Source organism: Crocodylus porosus, unplaced genomic scaffold, assembly GCF_001723895.1.
Source record: "Crocodylus porosus isolate Cpor-Errol unplaced genomic scaffold, CroPor_comp1, whole genome shotgun sequence".
NCBI lineage: Eukaryota > Metazoa > Chordata > Crocodylia > Crocodylidae > Crocodylus > Crocodylus porosus.
In genome coordinates this window covers 33,203-49,801 of record NW_017728897.1, presented here as the reverse complement: position 1 = coordinate 49,801, position 16,599 = coordinate 33,203, and the positions used below count along the sequence as shown (strand labels likewise).

Below are 16,599 nucleotides of genomic sequence, written 5' to 3'. Positions count from 1 at the left end.
TCTTATAGAGGGGGGTGTCTTATGTTGGAGATTATGGTAACCCCATGTTCTTGTTGCCCTGTTCTTTGGAGGGGGTGGGGGCGGGGTGCATCTTGTACATGGGAAGTAAAGTAACAGTGTTCTTGAACAGCCCTGCTCTAGCCAGTTCTGCTGGAGATGGGGATAGTCCTGTGGGGGCATGTTACACGTTGGGAAAACATTATAATGTCCCTACTTTCTCACTTCTCCTTTTACCATATTTTCCAAAGTATAAGATGCCCCCCCTACCTCCAAACAGGCAATGTCATGCTTTGGCTCTCCTCCCAGGCACCCACTTCCAGCGTGTGATCCCAGAGGCCGGTGCGGCAGCCCAGGACCCAATGGGCGTGCGGCGGGTGCTGTTCTGCACAGGCAAGGTGTACTATGACCTCACGCGGGAGCGCAAGGCTCGTCACATGGAGGCTGAGGTGGCCATCACCCGGGTGGAGCAGGTGAGCGTGCCTCAAACCTAGGCATCTGGGGACCCCCTTGCTCTGCTATCGTGGCTTCCCTCATCCTATCACAGCTTCTCTTGCCCCTCCCCCTTCCCAGTGCCCCAGCTGACCCTGGGCACCAAAGCCAAGGTGATTTTAGGCCCAAGCTAGAGGCCATGGTGTAGCAGAGACTCTAGAGAGGCAGCAGGGCTGATGCTGTGCATATTGGACTCCAGGATGGGGTGCCCATGGGTTCTCTATCCCTTCTGAGCAGCCTCAGCATAATGTTGCCCATCCAAGCTGTCGGGGAGCCCTGACTTCCATCCTCTAACCCCAGTGCCAGACCGCTGTATCCATGCCCATCTCTCCTTCCACAGCTGTCCCCCTTCCCCTTCGACCTGCTCCAGCAGGAAGCTGAGAAGTACCCCAACGCTGAGCTGGCCTGGTGCCAGGAGGAGCACAAGAACCAGGGCTACTATGACTATGTCAAGCCACGCCTACGCACCACCATCAACCGAGCCAAGCCTGTGTGGTACAAGCCCCTCCCCACTCCTTGGTTGGGGGAGGGGATGGTTTGTGGGATCAAGGATGGGGGCAAGGTGCCTCCTCTGCCAAGGCACAGAAACTCTGGGCACAGCTGAGTCCAGAAATTGGGGGTCTTATACATTGGGAAATACGGTGACATCACTGCTTTCTCACTCCTGCCTCTGCTTGTGGTTGGGGGTGGGGCAAGGGGGATCTTATACATTGAAAAACAAAGTAGCATCAGGCTTTCCTATTCCTGCCCTTGCCTGTTCCGATACAGTGGGAAATATGGTGCTCTCATTGCTTTCTCAGTCTCCCCATAGGCAGGGGTGGGAAAGCAATTAAACAATTACTGTATTTCCCAGAGCATGATGTGCCCTCCCCTTCCCCCTTCGAACATGAATGTGTGCGCCAGCTTGCAGTGGCAACCTGGGGGACAGACCTGGGGGGGGATCCCAGCTGGCCTCTCAGTCTTGTCTCCATCTGGAATCCTGGCACTGTGGAGCTGACAGACACCTCTCTTGCCACCCAGGTACGCTGGGCGTGATCCTGCAGCTGCCCCAGCCACAGGTAACAAGAAGACGCACGTTACAGAGCTGCAGCGCCTCCTGGACACAGCCTTCAACCTGGATGCCTACAAGGCCTTGGCCTAGGCCCCATGCTCTCCAATGGACCCTGTCTGCCGCTGAAGGAAGCTTGGGTTGAAACCTAACCCCCACACACATCCATGTACTCTTCCTCCCTCCCCCTCCCCTGGCACTGCCCTTGCCCCTCTGTGCCATGGAAGCTCCTAGCTATCCACTGCTGGCTCTTGCCATGGCCCAGGTTGGCGGGAGTCCTGGCCAGGCTACACTTGAGCCTTAGAGGGGATGCGGGGTCCTCCCTCCTGTCCTGCCACTCCTGGGTGGCTCCTGGCATCCCTGCCTGGCTGTAAATGGTGCTATCTGTGCCCTTCTTGGCCCATGGAGGGGCTGGACTCTGCTAGCACCAGAACAGCGGCGCCTCTACCTTTTTTCCTAGTGTTGTGGTGGCCCTGGCCTGGGTTGGAAGTAGCTCTATTTCCTAACTCCCCAGCTATCCTGGCACCTGGTGCCACCTGCTGCTCCCTTCGGTTTGGGGATCTGGGCTCAGCCCCGACTTCCCTTGTGTGGCAGTGAGGTCTCCCAGACCTGCACAATGTTCAGATCTCACTTGTACCAAAGCTGGGTGGAGTGGTAGGGGGCACTGTGGGCAGCGCTGGCTCTTGCCCTTATTGCCTGACTTATTTATTTGGGGTATTTTCAGTTCTGATTTCTCTCTGGCTTCACCAATAAAACCTCCAAGGCTCTTCCAGGTCATGCTGTCTCCTGCCTTTAGCTTTCCTGCCTGTCCTATGCCAACCAGGCACCAAGGGGGTTAGGTCACTTACTTCCCCGTCTCCCAGTTTCCCCCTTGCCTGCTGGGTGAAGCTAGGCCTGGCTCCTCTGAGCCTGGCAGCTCCTTTTCAAAGGCCCAGGGCTCAATTGTGGGCCGGGGAGGACTGGGGGTTTATGGGGCAGTGTTGTGGGGAGGAAGACAATCGGGGTAGTAAAAGGATCCCAGGGGGCTTGTGGTGGCTGGGGGGCTGCGGCAGGCAGCAGTTCTGGGGCATGGGGAAGCCTGGTGATGGTGCTGAAAACCAAAAGCACTGGCCTGAAGGATCACAGGGGCCTGCAACGCTGGACCAGAGCCCATGGGCTCTAGGTGGCCGCTCCCAGAGCTGGGTGCTGCCGCCAGAAAGGCATTCTCTACAAGTGGGGCTAGGGAACAGGAGGTGCCAGGTTCGCTGGCAGTGCCAGGGCAGAGCTTCTGGGAGCCTGCAGTAGAGGATACAGCTCCCTGCAGAGCTAACACCATCCTTAGAGGAACAGAGGGAGGTGGTAGGACTCTGCTCTGGGCCAGGCCTTGGTTAGGGTATGCTGGCAGGGCAGGCTGGGGAGCAGGTGAAGAGGGACGAGTGGTGGCTGTGGGGAGTGGGGGCAGAGCTGCATCTGCCCATCCTCGTGCCCCAGTGTGGTGTCAAGGTGTTCACTCTGCAACCTACCGATGGCCGCCCCCCCAGGCCTCCTAAGGGGCCAGGCCACAGGTGGTTAAGGGGGGGGGTACGCTGTTCCTATAGCAACCGGAGAAGTTGGGGAGGAAGGAAAAGACCGCCTTTAGGACAGGAAGTGCAGCCTGAGGCTCAGCCCTAATTGGTTGCTCGGGCGGGGCTGCCCTTGGTCCAGAGGCGCTGGGCAGAGGAGGGGCCAACGGGAGAAGCGGAGCCGGCCGGGCCCAGGGTGCGGGCAGGAGTGGTGCGTTCTAGCAAATCGGGGGGCTGAATGCAAATGAGATGCAAATGTAGCCCGGCCGAGGCGGGGGCGGCAGGCCAGGAGGAAACTCAGGCCGGGCGGGGGAGCGGCGCTCGGCGCTCGGCTGCTCAGGCCTGGGCGGAGCGGGGCGGGGCGGGGCGGGGCGTGCGGGGATCGGCTCCATTGTGCAATCGCCGCGGCGGGGATCGGGCGGGATCGAGCGGGACCGGCGCTGCAATGTCCGTGGCCCCGGGCTGAGCCCGCGCCTCCCCCGCACCCGGCGCCGCGGGCAAGGTGAGCGCGGGGCGCTGGGTCTCTCGGGAAGGGCGGGGCCGATCCCCGCGTCGGATCTCCCGGGGCCGTCCGGACCCCGCAGCGCGCGGCGGGGACCGAGGCCCGAGCGCGCGGAGGACCCGGGCGGCTCCGCCGCTGTCGGGGCTCGAACCCGCGGCGCCGCCATTGTCCCGCGGCGCCCCCCAGCGCCGGGGCCGCCCCGCCGCCATCTTGGGGATGGGGGTACCCGAGGGGAGCTGTCGCCATGGCAACGCGGGCCTCGTCCCCGGGCCGGGGCCGCCAGCCTGCCCCACGCCGGCTTCTCCGGTGGGGAAAGCGAGGCGGGCCGGGCCCCTTGGCGAGCTCCGACCCGCCCGGCGGGGAAGCCGAGGCAGGCTCGTGGAGATCCCAGGCGTTCAGGGGGGCTTCCTTAACCTCGCCCCGCACCCATTTCTCAGGTGGGGAAACAGAGTCAGAGCGGGGAAGCAGCTAGCAGAGAACCCAGGTGGCTGGGGGGCTCTGTTAATCTCACCCTGTGCCTGTTTCTCAGGTGAGGCAGTGGCTTGGCAGAGGAGAGCCCAGGCGTCCAGGGGACCCCATGGGGGCTGAAGAGGCCCAGAGTGACCGAGCCTGCAGGCAAGGCCGGCCAGCCGGCTAGGGCAGGGGGATGGGGGGCCCGGGCGCCTGGGTTCTGGGACCAGCAGCGTGGGAGAGCAGTTAGAGTAAGTGGGCAACTGCTTGGGGTCTGTTGGGCCAGGCCAGGCCTGTGTCTCAGTGTCAGGTGCTGTACATGTCGTGGCAAGCAAATCCCGGCCTGCAGGAGCCTGGTGCAGAGCCGAGCTGAAGTCATTGCCCCACTCACTAGCTATTGGCCGGCTGGATCCCGGCCCAGCTGCGCTCGGTGCTGTACTGTCCTGGAGGGTCTGGCAGGTGTCCTGGACACCTGGGGGGAGGACGGATGCTTGGCTTCCCTGTGTGTGCCCTGGTCACTTGGGTCCTACATGCGCATGCATCCCAGTTGCGGGGGGTGCACATGCGATAATTTTTGTCCCCCAGAGGCCTGGGTTCCATGTGCGTGTGTGTGCATGCATGCAAGCGTGTCGAATGCCTGGGTTCAGTATATGTGTCTGAGTGTGCGTGCACGTGCGTGTGTCCCAGACACCTGGGTTCTACATGCGCTCTCCTGGGGCTGGGGGCTGTGTGTGTGTGTGTGCATCCTGGACACCTGGGTCCTGACCTTGTGTGTGTGTGTGTGTGTGTTTTTGCATGCTCACTAGGGGGCATGGTCTTGGCCTCGATGCATGCATATGTCAGGCTCGTCTGGATTTCCCAGGCAGGGCAGGCCCCGGAAATCCCCCCAGGGCTGCGCCATGGCCTGCTGGGGGGAGGGAGGGCACACTTCTTCCTGGCAGTGTCCTTAGTGTGACTTCCCCCACACACACAGAGGCAGTGGCTGGGATGTGTCATCCCCACCCCCATGCGTGGGCCGTCGCAGAGCTGCCAGCAAGAGGGGGGTTGGGGGGGGGGGCCGTGTGTCATGGCAGCATGTGTCAGTGGTGGTGCCAGCCCTGCATGTGTCATGGTAGCCCACAGGTCAGCCATCCTGTGAGCTTCACGTGTGGCGCAGTAGCGCATGGGTTAGCAACAGTGCAAGCCTGGCGTGCATCACAGCAGTGTGTATAAGTGCTGGTATGACCCTGGTGTGTGACATGCCAGTGAATGGGTCAGTAGTGGTGTGAGCCCCATGCATGTCATGGTAACACACAGGTCAGCAGTGGTGTGAGCCCGCATGTGTCATTGTAGTTCATGGGTCAACAATGGTGTGAACACTGCGTGTATCATGGTAGTGCACAAGTCAGAAACTGTGTGAGCCCCACATGTGTTATGGTAGCACACAGGTCAGCAATGGTGTGAGCTCCATGTGTGTCATTGTAGTACGCTGGCCAACATGTGTGTCATGGTAGCATGTTAGTCAGCAACAGTATGAGCCCCCTGTATGTCATGGTAGTGCACGGGTCAGCAATGGTGTGAGCCCCATGTGTCATGGTAGCACATGGGTCAGCAACAGTATGTGTTGTTGTAGTACATGGGTCAGCGATGGTGTGAGCCCCTCGTGTGTCATTGTAGCCCACGGGTCAGCAATGGTGTGAAAAATGCATGTCATGTTAGGGCACAGATCAGCAGTGCTGTGAGCCTTGTGTGTCACAGTAGCGCATGGGTCAGCAATAGCACAAGCCTGGCATGCGTCACAGTGGCATGTATCAACAATGGTGCAAGCCTGGTGTGTCATGGCAATGCATGGGTCAGCAGTCATGTGAGGCCCACGTCTTTCATGGTAGTGCACAGGTCAGCAATGGTGTGAGTCCTGCATGTGTCATGGTAGCAAGTATCAGTGACTGATAATCTATGCACTGCTGTGACACACCAGGCTTGCACAGTCACACTGGCCCCATGTGTGTCATGGTAGCACATGGGTCAGCAGTCATACGAGTCTGGGTCATGGTAGCATATGGGTTGGCAGTCATGCAAGCCACGTGCATGTCATGATATCACGCGTCAGCAGTCGTGAGCCTCACATGTCATGGTAGTACATGGGTCAATGCTTGTGCAAGCTGGTTGCACATGGCAGCAATGCTTATATGAGCTGGAGGTCACCTCCAGCTTCGTGTCTTGCTCCTTCCTGGGCCAGTGCCATGGGGCAGGGTCTGTGCCCCCCAGTCATCTGTATGCCAGGGCAGTGCCCCAGCCTGCCCTGTGGTGAAGGAGCCCAAGGGCATGTATGGCACTATGCAGGGCACAGATTCCCCCCAGCCACAGGGCCACAGCCAGAGTTACCTCCACACTCTGGCCACTATCCTCTTGCTCACGCAGGTCAGCCATAGTGCTCCCTGTGGGCATCACACCATGCAGCATGCCCAGTCCTGGTGCCCACATAGCTGGCAGCGGGGCTGGCTGGGCCAGTCCATCCCCATGGCAGACATGTTCTGGGTGCCCTTCTGTGCCTGTCCCAGCCCCTAGTCCTGGGAATATACTAGGACCAGTTGGATGCTGCGCCCTGCTCTCCTGCTGCAGCTGGGAGGGTTAAGTGCATGGGGAGGGGTGTCAGAGCAGCTTGGCTACCTAATGATTATAGCAGGCTGGGAGTGCAGGGTCTATTCCCCCCGACCTTCCCCCTGTGCCTCAGTTTCCCCCTCCCAGCAGGCATCTGGGATGTCTCCATTCTCTGCCCTCTGGAGCTAGGGGGTTAAATGTGGGGCGGGTGGGGGAGAGGGAATAGCAAAGCAGCCTGGCTGCCTAATGGTTCGAGTGGGGTGGGGCAGGGGGTCTGGTCTCCCATGCCTCAGTTTCCCCCTCCCAGCAGGCCTTCAGTGGAACCTGAGGTGACACTGTCCCTTTAAGGGAGCTGGTTTGGACTGCTGAGACTAGGAGCGGCTCCAGGAGAACGCTGTGTTCTGCCTGCCCAGGGGAGTGGTGCTGGGGCCTGCCAGGAGCTGGGGCCCCTGGGTGGGGGCCCAGACACAGCCAGCTCTGGGGTAGAGCAGTGCCTAGCCTATGGGCCCCCTGCTCTTCTGCCTCTTAACCCCTTCCTGCTCCCCCCCAGCCAGCTCAGCACCAAGAGGCTGTAGTTGAACCATGCCTCAGTTTCCCTCAGCTCGTGCTGGATTCCAGCCCCATCCACCAGCCACAGTCTGGCTGAGATCTACCCAGTGAGCTGCCTGTGACCCACCATGGTAGGGCAGCAGGTTGGCCTGAGCCCTTGGGAATCCCCCCAGGACTCCTGGTTCTCTTTAGGCTCTGGGTGGGGGAGGGGAGGTTGTTGTCAGGAAGTCAGAGGCCTGGGTTCTCTCCAGCTGTGGGAGGGGAGAGGGGTTAGGTGGGTGTAGGGGGTGGGGATGCCTGGGTTCTCCAGCTGTGGGAGGGGAGAGGGGTTAGGTGGGTGTAGGGGGTGGGGATGCCTGGGTTCTCCAGCTGTGGGAGGGGAGTGGGGCTGGGGGGTGAGAGGAGGGGCCCTGGGAGCCCAGACTCCTGGGTTCTCCCCAGCCAACACCAGCATGGGGGCACAGGGGGGTCCTTTACCCCATGCCAGGGTTTGGGGGGACAGGAGGGTTCCCTGGTGAGGCAGAGGCGAACGGGAGACGCGTGCCAAGGCCGCTGCGGCTGGGCCGGGCAGGACGCCAAGTTCTCTCCCAGGTTGATGTCGGTGCTGCCAGGAGCGAGAGTGAACACTCCCCCGGCACAGCGGGTCCTGCTGTAGGGTGGGCCTGCTCAGCCCTGCCCAGCTGGGGACTGCCCCCCCGTCCCCCAGCACCCCCTCCTGAAAGAGACTTCCAGCTGATGCCTGCTTGCTCCCCAGAACTCTCTGGAGCTGCCACCACCCCTGTGGGTGCCCCGGGACACGCCGCCGATGAGCTCCATGAACCCAATGAAACCTTCTCTGCCACCCACACCGCATGGGTGAGTGCTGGGGGGCCTGGCCAGGGCTGGCCACATGGCCAACAGGCATGGGGACATACCTGAGCCACATGGGGCTGGGTCAGTGCCTTCTCCCCAGACACGAACCCCCCTCAGCATCTTCCTCCCTTCCTCCACAGATCCCCCGTTGTCTCTTGACCTGGCCACAGATCCCCCCGCCTGTCCTCTTTGCTCAGGCCATGGATCCCCCCACCCCCTCCAATATGGCCACAGACCCCTCTCCAGCCAAGGATTCAAATCCTTGGCCCCACAACTCCTGGCCAGCCCCCACGTGCACATGTGTGTTCACTGCCACACTGGTCATGTGTGACCTGTGTTCCCTGTTTTCCCCCCACAATCTTCCTGTCTGTTAATGAAGTTGTTTTTCATTTCCTAGTGATGGTTCATTTGCATACGAGTCGGTTCCTTGGCAACAGAACACCAATCAGCCGGCCGGATCTCTCTCCGTGGTAACCACCGTGTGGGGAGTCAGCAACACGTCCCAGAGCCAGGTACCAGTGCCTGGAAGCTGACATTGGGAGCACGGGGGATCCCTGCCCCCAGACCCCTCCCCTCCCCCCCGCCCCAGTGGATGGGGGTGCCCAGTCCATGCAAAATAGTGCCATGGAGAAGCCCATGGGCCTGATTCCCACCTGCTGGGCCTACCCCAGGTATCATGCAAGTGTCATGTGGGTTTTGACGGGACCTATCTCGGACTCTGCTCACTCCCCTAGGTGTTCGGAAATCCCATGGGCCCCGGTGGGAACACATCTGGTACCTCCATGATGCCCGGTCTGGCTAGCAGTGGCTCAGGCATGAGCTCGCCCCCGTTCCTGGCTCAGCAGCCATTTGCTGAGGGCGCTGCAAGCAAGAGCTACGTCCAGCAGGGTGTCTATGGGCGCGGCACCTACGCTGGTGGGCCCAGCTTTGCAGCTAGGTAAGGACAGGAACAGCACCAGGCCCATGGGGGCACCCTCCCTCCATGCCTGCCCCCTGTTCCTGGGCACTTGGCAGCAGGCAGCGATTTCAGCTGGGTGCCCTGGTGTTAAGGGGCCTCGGTGTCTGGGCGCTGGGGGAGCTAGGGATTGGGTGGAAACATGGGGACCTACATGGCTTGTCCCCTTTATGCCAAGGGTCACCCTGGGCACACAAGCTGCTGTTCCAGGCCGGTTGGGTGTGGAGTCTGCCATGTGCCTACCATGGGACAAGGGACTAGAGCAGGGAAACGGATGGCTGCACTAGGATGTTTGCCCCAACACCCTTCTTGTCCCCGCCCTGCAGCTATGCAGGCAGTCCTAATGGCCCCGGGGGCCTGGCACTCCCCTCCCACGCTGCGCGGCCACCTACTGACTTCACCCAGGCGGCTGCTGCTGCTGCTGTTGCTGCTGCTGCTGCCACAGCCACGGCCACGGCCACAGCCACGGTGGCCGCCCTGCAGGAGAAGCAAAGTCAGGAGCTGAGCCAGTATGGAGCAGTACGTGTCTCTTTGTGGCTGGGTGCCCCACAAGCACCACCTGCCTGGGGCTAGGAGCCTAGGGAGGGGGGGCTGGGTGCCTGGGCAGTGGAAGGGGTGCAGGTGGGTGTTGGGTGGGGGTAGGAATGGGTGCCCAGTGCCAGGGTAATGCCTTGCCCTTGGGGTGAACCCTGACCTGCCCCCACCCCCTCCTGCCCCCTGTCTCTGCAGATGGGGGCCGGGCAGACCTTTGGTGGGCAGTTCGTGCCACACTCAGTGCCGCGTGGCCCCGCTGCCTTGGGGACTGTTATGGGTCCGTCGGGCATGGCTCCCATGACTCTGAACCCCGCCCGGGCCCCTGGCTTGAGCCCCCTGTACGGTGGGCAGCGGTTGCCTCAGCATGGCTACCCTGGCCCCCCTCAGACCCAGCAGCTGCCCCGCCAGGGCGTCAAGAGGGCCTACCCCAGCGACGTGAGTATGGGCTGTGAGTGGGTGGGCACCAGGGGGTGATGCACCAGCCCCCAATTCAGGGCCCAGGGTGGGGTGTCAGGAAGGTGCTGCCAGACCTGTGTTGGTGCCAGCTGCCAGGCTTCCAGCCCTTGCCCAGATCAAGCCCAACCAGGGCTGGTTCAGCTGAGTGACCTAGGTCTGGGAGCTAGGGGCTGGGTGCCCGGGCACTAGAAGACTGGAGACTGGGTGCTTGGGCATTGGGTCCTGGGCAGGGCTGGGTGCTCTGAGAGGGGGGTAAGGGTTGCCCAGCCCAGCCTGTGCCCCTGCACTAGCTCCACCCCGGAAGCAGCCGCATTCTTCCCATTGGACATCAAACCTCGATTCAGGGCTCTGGTTCCTTTCTGTGCATCAGGTGGGGGCTGGCGCTGCTCAGTTCCCCTCATAACACCCTCTTACCCCTTGCCTCAGGGCTACCCAGGCCAGCAGTACCTGCAGGGGGGGCAGTACCCAAGCCAGGCTGTGCAGTACACCCCCAGCGCCCCCCAGCCATCGGCCCCCTCCCCCTCCTACCCCGGGCACAGGATGCAGCAGAGCATGGGCCAGTATCTCACTGCTTCGGGGTCCACTGGACCCTACTACAAGGTAAGTGCTTGGCTGGCAGGCGTCTCCACAGCTTGCTTGGAGTGGGGAGGGAGTAACGCAGGAAGGGAACCCAGGAGCCCTGGCCGTGAGCTGGAGCACCGGGGCTGGGCTAGGATCCCTGGTTAATTCCATCTCTTGGCTTGCCAGCCCAACGATCAGTTCAACGGGCAGAACGCCAGCTTTGGCACCTACAGCCAAGCTACCATGAATGGGGTGAGTCCTGGCAGCGGGCATGGGGCAGCTGAACGAGCCCCTCCCTGAGAGTACAGTGGGGCTGCGGGCCCCTTCCAGTTTCCCCTGTACCCTGGCTGGTCCCTTGGTGCTGGGGGCGAGACTTATGCTGCTTGGGATTCGCCCTTGCAGCCCGGCAGGTCCATGCCCAGCTACCCCAGCTCGCCTGGGAACCCCACGCCCCCTGTGACACCTGGCAGTGCCCTGCCGCCCTATGGCTCACCCGGGCAGGACGTCAAGTCACCCTTCCTGCCAGACATCAAGCCCAGCATCCTGCACCCGTCCCCCTCAGGTAAGGAATCCCCACACTGCCTTGGTGCCCCCCCCGTGGCTTCTGATGTGGTGGGCTGGGGCCTGCCGGGGGGGCTGGGAGGTAAGCCCCCCCTCCCTTGACACCTCCCGTGGCTTTTTGGGCCGCCCCCTGAGGCCTGGGGCTGTTGGAGTGGGGATAGAGGGGGTAAGACCCCCCTCCTTTGGTGGCTGCCATGGCTTTTGGGGGTATCCTGGCACCCCAGGACCCTGTGGGTGGTGGTCCTGAGCTTTGCAGAGGTGGGCAGCCCCTTTAAGAGCCAGACTCCAGTTGTTAGAGTTCAGAGGGGTTGTGGCCTTTATGGGCAGGGCTTGTTCAGGGGCGGAGTCGAGGCCCCCAGGCTCTGCCTACCCAGGGGGCGATGTGAGGGGTTGACGGGATGCCCCCCAGCAGGTGGGCCATGCGAGGAGCTGCGCCTCACCTTCCCGGTGCGTGATGGCGTGGTGCTGGAGCCCTTCCGCCTGCAGCACAACCTGGCCGTCAGCAACCACGTCTTCCAGCTGCGTGACTCTGTCTACAAGACCCTCATGATGCGGTGGGGGCTCCCCATCACTCCCCCTTCCTTCCCTCAAGCTGGAGGGATCCCAGGGGATCAGCCCTGGAGACCCTCCAGCCCCCCAGGGCTCACTGGGATGCTCTCCCCCTGCCCCCAGGCCTGATCTGGAGCTGCAGTTCAAATGCTACCACCACGAGGACAGGCAGATGAACACCAACTGGCCGGCTTCGGTGCAAGTGAGTGTCAATGCCACGCCGCTGACCATCGAGCGCGGGGACAACAAGACATCTCACAAGCCCCTCTACCTGAAGCATGTGTGCCAGCCGGGCCGCAACACCATCCAGATCACTGTCACTGCCTGCTGCTGTGTGAGTGCCTTCTCCCCAGAACCCCCTAACTTGGCTTGGGGTGTGAGTGCCATTGGGTGGAACTGTGTGGCTGTGTGTCCTCGCTCAGGGGCCATGTGGGTAGCCCAGGACCATGGCAGGTTGGGGTGGGAGCAGAGCAGCAGATGGGGCAGGGAGCACAGGATAGGAAGCAGAAGCAGAGCAGCTGATAGGGCAGGGATTGGAAAGCAGAGCAGCTGATGGGGCCTGCAGATGCCCCCCCACCTGATGGGGCAGAGAGCACAGGACAGGGAGCCAAACATGGATCAGCTGATGGGGCAGGATGCTGAATGCACAGCAGCCGATGGGGCCTGCAGCTATCCCCCCACTTGAGGCATCCCCCACAACATAACTGGGCCCAGTCCAGCTCAGGGCCAAGGGGAAGGAAGGAGCTGGTTTCCCTCCACACCAAGCCCCCAGATACTGAGGAAGGCCAAGCCCCTTCAGCATGTGCTGAGCCGGCCAGCCAAGCCTGAGAGCACAGGAGAGAGGAGCTGACTTGCTTTTTTGATGCGTTTTGGATCTCCAGATTGGAAAAGTGTTGATTTCCACTCCCCTGGCCAAAAAGCCCCCAGAACTGTCACATTTGGGCCCAGAACTCAGGTGTTTTGCCTGGCAAGTCACAGACTGGCTTGCTTGTAGCCTCTGGTATGGCCATGATGCATATACCTCCATGGGCTGCTGTGGGAGTTCTGAAGGGTGGGCTGGGAGCAGAAGGGCCTGGACTACATTTCCTGGACTACATTGCAGCACCCCAGCCTATATCCCCGTTTTCTGTTTTGCCTCTCTCTTTCTGGCAACTCCAATGAGATGCTCAGAGGTTCCCATCTAGAACAGGGCTCTGGGAAGGCCTGGCTGCTGGGGGGAGGGTGGCCTAGTAGTGAGTCGGGCAGTGGGGCCAACTCCTTGGAGCAGCCAGCGGGAGGTGCTGGGAGCCCAGATGCTTGGGTTTCAGCTCTTGCTGCATGCCGTAGGCCGTCGATGCTGCCCATTGGCAGCTGGATGAATTGAAATCCTTCATTAGGGGCCAGAGATGGCAAGATCTGTCCTCCCATGCCCTTGAGCATGAGCCCAGATCTAAGCCAGACCCCTGAGGCATCTGAGGTCTTGGTTTCAACCATCCCATAACCATCAGCAGCTACATTTCTCCCACAACCCCTCACTGGACTGGGCTGTGGAGACCAGGGAGGATCTGTGTGAGGCATCAGTGCAACTGGGGGCAGAGCTGAGGTCCCGTAGCTAGAAGTGGGTTAATAGCAGATCACAGGGTCTTTGCATGGTGCACAGGGAGAGAATCCAGGAGTTATGTGGGCCCCCTCCAGAAGGGAGTTTGGAGACAGCTCTTCTGTACCCAGGGGGGAGTGCATTGGAGATCTTGAGCTCTTGTACTGGACCCAGTCAACCAGGAGACTGGGGTGGCTGTGCAAAGGGACAGCCAGGCATGTGCCCCCCAGAGCTCAGAACTGGGGATCTCTGTGGGCAGAGCTCCCATGGGAAGCCCTGTCCCCTCTCTGAACCCTGGCCCCATCCTTTGCAGTCTCACCTCTTCGTGCTGCAGCTGGTTCACCGCCCCTCTGTGCGCTCCGTGCTGCAAGGTCTCATCAAGAAGCGGCTGCTGCCAGCTGAACACTGCATCACCAAGAGTGAGTGCCTGTGGGAGCTGGGAGCCGGGAGCTTGGCTGGAGTGGGGGGTGGGAGCCCAGTCCCTGAAGGGCTGCACCTGGTGAGCTGCTCCCAGTTTGGGGTCCTGCAACCAGTAAGAGCCATGACCCTGCCCTGTGGCCTCTCCCTCCCTGCCCAGTCAAGCGCAATTTCAGCAGCGGCACCATCCCAGGCACACCGGGTCCCAATGGAGAGGATGGGGTGGAGCAGACAGCCATCAAGGTGTCCCTCAAATGCCCCATCACCTTCCGGAGGATCCAGCTGCCCGCCAGGGGCCACGACTGCCGGCACATCCAGGTGAGACCCCCTTCCCTTGCTCCTGATCCCTGGGCCTGGTGGAGCGGGGTGCCTCCCTCAGAGCACGGTGCCTGCTGGGGTAGCACAACCTGGCTCACCTGCTGTCTCCCATGCCCAGTGCTTTGACCTGGAGTCCTACCTGCAGCTGAACTGTGAGAGGGGGACCTGGCGATGCCCTGTCTGCAAGTGAGTGGCTGATTCAGGGCAGCAAGGTGCAGCAGTTAGAACCAGGCTCTGCTGGGGAATTTCCAGTCCTACAATGCCTCAGTTTCCCCATGTGTGTGACAGGCATCAGGATGGGGGCATCTGTCCTGATCTCTGCTGGCAGGACATAGGGTATCCAGGCCGGGAGGGGTTGTGGTGGGGGTGTGGGCTGCTATGGGGTGCTGAGCCCACGCTTACTCAGCCTCCTTCTCACCCCTGCCATACCTTGCCTGCAGCAAGACAGCCCTGCTGGAGGGACTGGAGGTGGACCAGTACATGCTGGGCATCCTCATCTACATCCAAAAGTAAGTGCCCCCCTGCCTTGCCCCATACCACACTGTAATGCTAGAACCAGCTCTCACCACCAGGGGGCAGGGCAAGCCAGAGGTGCGCCAGCTGCCCTGGAGACCTGCTGCCAAGGGCCATGTCCTGGAGACTCCCCTAGCCTGACACACCATGGGTAGCTGAGTGGCCTTGGTGCTGTGAGCTGTGTTTAGCACAGAAAAAGCACTGGGCACAGCCTGCTAGACTCAGCAAGGGCTAATCAGCCCTGTGGTACTCTGCCTCCTCAGCTCCGACTACGAGGAGATCACCATCGACCCAACGTGCAGCTGGAAGCCAGTGCCCGTCAAGCCTGACGTGCATGTCAAGGAGGACCCAGACGGCCCTGTGCTAAAGCGCTGCCGTACCCTGAGCCCCAGTCACATGGTGCTGCCCAACGTCATGGAGATGATCGCGGCCCTGGGTCCTGGCTCCTCACCCTTTGCTCCCCTGCAGCCTCCACCCACTGCAGGTGGCACTGCTGCGGACTACAGTAGCCAGGGTGAGTGTTCCTCACATTCCTTTGCATTGGGTGCTGTACAGGGGGGTCAGGGCATGAGGTATCCCAGCCTGGGGGGCCATGGGGGTAGGGCAAGGGGTATCCAGGCAGTGGGGCTGTGGGCAGGGCATGACATGCATCTCCCCTGCAGGCTCCACATTCCCTGGCCCTGGGAGCTTCCCGGACTCCTTCCCCCCCACCAACCCCGGCACGCCAACGCTGCCTGACTTTCCGCCAGCACCGCCTCCTGTCTCCTACCCACCCGATGTGCCTGGTGGCCTCCTAACTCCTGAGAAGCCGCCTGCATCCTCTGGCACCACCACACAGGTCAGCTCAGGGAGCCAGTACAGGCTGTGTGGCCCTGAGGCCTGCCACGGCTATCCCCTGACTGGTGCTGCCTTCACCGTTGGCTTTTCTTTTCCCTCTGCAGATGCCCCCAGCGGGCCGAATGGACCCTTCCCACAATGCCGTGCAGCAAGGGCTCCATGCTCCCGGCCTGGGCAGCCACCGTGCCACGCCACAGGCCCGGCCACCACTGGCACAGGGAGGATCGGGGCCACCGGGCCACACTGGGGACCTGACCTTCACTCCCGGGCCAGGAATGGTGGGGCAGACAGGCATGCCAGGGGCCACAGACGGCCCGGAGCCTTCGCTGGATGTAAGTGATCCCCCTTCCCTCCCCATCTCCCTGTAGCCTCATGCTAGCTGGTGCCCAGGGCGCAGCCCCTGGCTGGCCAGGCTGGAGTAAGCCAGCTGGGATTCCTGGGTTTGGAGTAGGGGTGGATGAGCCAGGCCCCTGGGTTCACTTGCCAGTAGGGTTGGAGCTGAAGCAGGAAAGCCTGGGCTCTTTTCCCAGCGGGGCTGGATCTGGGGAGCCCAGATTTCTGGGTTCTTTTCTCTGTGGGACTGGAGCAGGGGTGGGTGAGCCCAGACTCTTGGGTTCTTTTCTCAGCAGGGCTGGATGGGGGAGCCCAGATTCCTGGGTTCTTTCCCGCCCAGCTGACGGCCTCCCCTCTGTCTGCAGCTGCTGCCTGAGCTGACCAACCCCGACGAGCTGCTGTCTTACCTGGGCCCCCCCGACCTGCCCACCAACAGCAACGATGACCTCCTGTCCCTCTTCGAGACCAACTGAACTTCTCTCTCCCCTCCATGGACCTCTCCCCACGCCCAGTGTTTGGGCCTGAAGCTTCTGCTGCTGCCATGGGGAACCGTGGTGACTCTGGGCAGGGAGGACCCAGGGGTCCAGGATGTGGGCCGGGAGATCTGTGGCTGGAAAAGAGCCCTACTGACCCTGTGGCTGGGTGCCTGGACATGGTATCTGTCCCACAGTGAAACATCCCGTGTCCTTTCCCACCCCCATCCCCCGCCAGTGCCCTCAGGATCCCTTGCCGCCTCTATGCCCTGGATGTGTGTGGGCAGCTGTGCGAGGCGAGAGCGGCCGGATCCCGGCCCCACAAGCACAAGGATGTACATAGTGTAGAAACACTAACCCCTCCCCAGCCCATGACATATTTAAAGGCAAGTGCATCGCCCCAGCCCCCCTGTATATACATGTGCATACGCTGCCCCATCTGTAACATAGCCCCTGCTGTGTGGAGCGCCCCCCTGTGGCCTGTCTGCCTCTGCCCCGAGCTGTG

General features: G+C 61.7%; 2 protein-coding genes across 6 annotated transcripts in view; both read left to right on the top strand.

The window, feature by feature from the left end:
* The window catches only part of OGDH (oxoglutarate dehydrogenase), a 67,744-nt gene extending 65,430 nt beyond the window's left edge, over positions 1–2,314 (top strand). For all 4 annotated transcript variants that reach the window (XM_019556551.1, XM_019556549.1, XM_019556552.1 and 1 more), the window contains 3 exons: positions 307–470; positions 830–984; positions 1,510–2,314. In XM_019556551.1, the coding sequence (XP_019412096.1) occupies positions 307–470; positions 830–984; positions 1,510–1,630 (440 nt within the window). In that variant the 3' untranslated portion in view covers positions 1,631–2,314. The remainder of the gene's footprint in view (positions 1–306; positions 471–829; positions 985–1,509) is intronic.
* Positions 2,315–3,448: 1,134 nt separating this feature from the next.
* On the top strand, positions 3,449–16,570 carry ZMIZ2 (zinc finger MIZ-type containing 2). 2 transcript variants are annotated; one of them, XM_019556554.1, is made up of 19 exons: positions 3,449–3,580; positions 7,914–8,014; positions 8,409–8,523; positions 8,746–8,948; positions 9,293–9,485; positions 9,696–9,935; positions 10,383–10,556; positions 10,704–10,769; positions 10,920–11,079; positions 11,491–11,632; positions 11,751–11,961; positions 13,517–13,622; positions 13,781–13,938; positions 14,057–14,124; positions 14,379–14,447; positions 14,715–14,965; positions 15,114–15,289; positions 15,393–15,620; positions 15,987–16,570. In XM_019556554.1, exons 2-19 carry the CDS (start codon positions 7,965–7,967, stop codon positions 16,092–16,094), a joined length of 2,718 nt encoding a protein of 905 aa, XP_019412099.1. In that variant the 5' UTR covers positions 3,449–3,580; positions 7,914–7,964; the 3' UTR covers positions 16,095–16,570. The 2 variants fall into 2 exon arrangements, with proteins under 2 accessions (XP_019412099.1, XP_019412098.1); XM_019556553.1 differs by having other exon boundaries at positions 11,488–11,632.
* The last annotated feature ends 29 nt before the right edge of the window (positions 16,571–16,599 follow it).